At 33.1% G+C, this 3,050-nt stretch overlaps 1 protein-coding gene across 1 annotated transcript; it reads left to right on the top strand.

Annotated features, from left to right (window-relative positions):
* Window positions 1-2,162: 2,162 nt before the first annotated feature.
* LOC107463704 (uncharacterized) lies at window positions 2,163-2,847 on the top strand. Its single transcript, XM_016082562.1, has 2 exons — window positions 2,163-2,295; window positions 2,390-2,847. The coding sequence occupies exons 1-2, from the start codon at window positions 2,163-2,165 to the stop codon at window positions 2,845-2,847; spliced, it is 591 nt and encodes a 196-aa protein (XP_015938048.1).
* The last annotated feature ends 203 nt before the right edge of the window (window positions 2,848-3,050 follow it).

Here is a 3,050-nt window from a genome sequence, read left to right as displayed (position 1 = left end):
GGGAAATGCTGGAGTTTTTCTTCCAATTTCAAACACTGTCATTCTCTCATCCTCTTTCTTTTCTCGTTTGCTTATCCTCGCCAACACAACACGCCTCAGATGACGCGAGGACTAATCTGCCGCCACCGCGCAACCTGCTTCCGCCGCCGCTGCCGCGCAAAATGCTATTTTTGCTCCTCCGAGCTTCTCCTCCTTCCTCGAGCTTTTGCTCTGTTAGCTTATCCTTATCCAGTAATGTTCCTTCGCCTCCTCGATCTGTTTCTCAATTTGCGTTCTAACTTCTGACTTTTAGATTTGTAACTAAATTCACATCCTCTTGTTCTAATTACTTCAATGATTGTTATATGCTAATTATTCTAATTACATCTTCTCTCAATAATGTTTTCGATTTTGATTTTGTATTCACTCTTACAGCCTGTTTGGAATGCATCTGATTTGAAATCATAGATGAATTGAATTCTATTCCTTGCTTTGGAATAGAAAAAAAAATATGAAGTTGAATTCCGGTAAGAATTCCAATTCTCATTTTACCCCCATTTACAAATCAGACCTACTTTGGTCTAATTTCAAAATCAATTCTCACCTAAATCTTCACTTTCTTAAACCCTATTTTGCTTATTTGTTGGAGGATTGAAGCTGCACATCGTGAAGCCATGTTCGTGTTCGTCAGGGTTGTTCGCTACTTTCACCATTCTCTGACAAGGTGCAAGCTCTTTGTTGCAGTGCCGTGAAGCCTTCCTCTTCGAGCAATGCAAACTCTTCACTCTGTCAATTGCTAGGAGCTGGAATTAGAGGTAGGGAAATGTTGATTACTTTGGCAAAAATTTGTTACCTATACTCTAGATTTGTGTATTTGTTTAATGTGCACAATCTGTTTGATAAAATGTCTAATTTGATTTCTAGTTCCATAAATTATCATGATTTTTTGGCTTGTTATTGCTGATGGTCATAATCTTCAATCTTTGTTTTTATTTTGAGCACGTGATTCCAATCTGTTTGATGACTGATCACTTCTTCATGCTCATACCCACAACAATTTATGATTTTAGTTTTAGCCCGCGGTTCTCATGTATAATTGGTTTGTTGCTACTGTTTGGTGATTGTTATAGTGTGGTGTATTATTTTATGTAAATTATAGGCTATTTCATTATAGATTATTTTGTTGCTCCCATGCTAAATTGGATAGGACTCAATTAAAGAACTGTTCTTGATGAAAGATATTTTGACACATGGATTATAAATTTGGATGGAATGGCTATTTTGTTTTGAGCCTTTTACTGTTAATTAATTTTCAAGGCTTTTGTATGGGTTTGTGATTGTGATGTCATCCCTTTCATGCGATGGTTCTTTTGGGTATAAAAGGAAACTAAATTTCTTTCTTTAAACATATATCCTTTTCCTATCCAATGCAATGTCATTCCGTTTCTTTATTATCATCAACGTACCGTTTCTTTATTACTTTGATATTATGTAGGTATCTAATATGATAGAATCTGAAATAAATGTAATTTTAGCCATAGTTACTTTTGCGGGCTATTTGGCTTGTATGCAATATATGATTCGGCAAATGTCTTGTATTGAAAGATCAATCACCCAATCTCAACGTCATAGTAGAGAACAAATACATCGAGAATTGATTGCTCAATTAGAAACACATTATAACTCATGTTCTATAATACGTATGAGTTATGATGCTTTCACTAGATTAGTTGCAATACTTCGTCAACGAGGGCTTCTTAGAGATAACCAATATAGTATTGTTGAAGAGCAAGTGGCAAAGTTTTTACATATTTTAAGTGGTCATTCAAGTACTTGGGCAGAAGATTTTTTCTTTCGTCGGTCTACTGAGACTTTTAGTCGACATTTTCACCAAGTCCTTAGAGCTATAATAACCTTAGAGGATCAATTTATAGTTCAAGTAAACGGCTCAACTGTCCAAAATATTTAATAGTGGAGGAAGATTTTATCCTTACTTACTTCAAGATATATTTTTTGTATAAATGTAAACTTTTTAATAAATTTTTGTACTAACACATGGTCGTAACTATTAATTTATGTTGAAACTTTAGAATTGTATTGGTGCTTTGGTTGGAACACATATCCGAGTTAAGGTTCCTAAAGAAGATGTGTCAATGTATAGAGGAAGAAAAGGTTTTTCTACCATGAATGTATTGGCAGCTTGCACATTTGATTTGAAATTTACTTATGTCTTACCTGGGTGGGAGGGCTCCGCTTTAGATTCAAGAATTTTAGAAAATGCAATTCATAATGAAGATAATCTAAATGTTCCTCAAGGTATTTTGTCATTTTTCCAAATATAAATTTGTTGTTATTCTATGTTTTTAAAAAGCTTATAATATTTACATATGTATTTTACAATTTGTTTTAGGTAAATTTTACCTAGCTGATGCTGGTTATATGTTGAGGTCGGGGTTCATCACTCCATATCGAAGTATTCGATATCATTTAAGGGAATATTCTCGACATCCTCCTGAAAATCCAAAAGAGTTGTTTAACTTAAGACATTCTTCATTGCGCAATGCAATTGAAAGAGCTTTTGGTGTCTTGAAGAATAGATTTCCAATCCTGTCAGAGATGTCTAGATATAATGTAGCCACAGTCAGTAAAATCATCATAGCTTGTTGTATTTTGCATAATTTCTTAATGAATTTTGATCCTGATGAAGAAATTATTGCACAAGTTGATAGAGATCTAATGAATAATGTACCTGAAGATAGAGCAAGTCGTGAAAACATTGCTAGAGGAGAAGATGAACGAAGGGGAGAGATTTTGAGGGATACTATAGCCGCAAAAATGTGGAATGATTATATTCGTAGACAACATTAATTTCTTATTATTTTGTGTACGTGTGAATATTTGTTTATTCTGGTTGCTTTGAATTGAACATAAGTTTATGTATTAGTTAGATTTACATATACCATATACTCTTGTTATTTGTGAAATAAGTTAAATAATTCAATTTTATGTAATGTATTTGTTTAATAAATTGTTGTTTATTATTTTAATTTAGATTTATTGTAATAATTGTA

Source organism: Arachis duranensis, chromosome 1, assembly GCF_000817695.3.
Source record: "Arachis duranensis cultivar V14167 chromosome 1, aradu.V14167.gnm2.J7QH, whole genome shotgun sequence".
Lineage (NCBI taxonomy): Eukaryota > Viridiplantae > Streptophyta > Magnoliopsida > Fabales > Fabaceae > Arachis > Arachis duranensis.
Note: the sequence above shows the minus strand (reverse complement) of the source record. Positions and strands in the feature narration are given on the sequence as shown.

Coding starts and splice junctions, on each gene's coding strand:
- LOC107463704 (XM_016082562.1), top strand. CDS start 2,163: ATGAATGTATTGGCAGCTTGCACATTTGATTTGAAATTTACTTATGTC. Junction 2,296..2,389: donor TAATCTAAATGTTCCTCAAG/GTATTTTGTCAT, acceptor AATTTGTTTTAG/GTAAATTTTACCTAGCTGAT.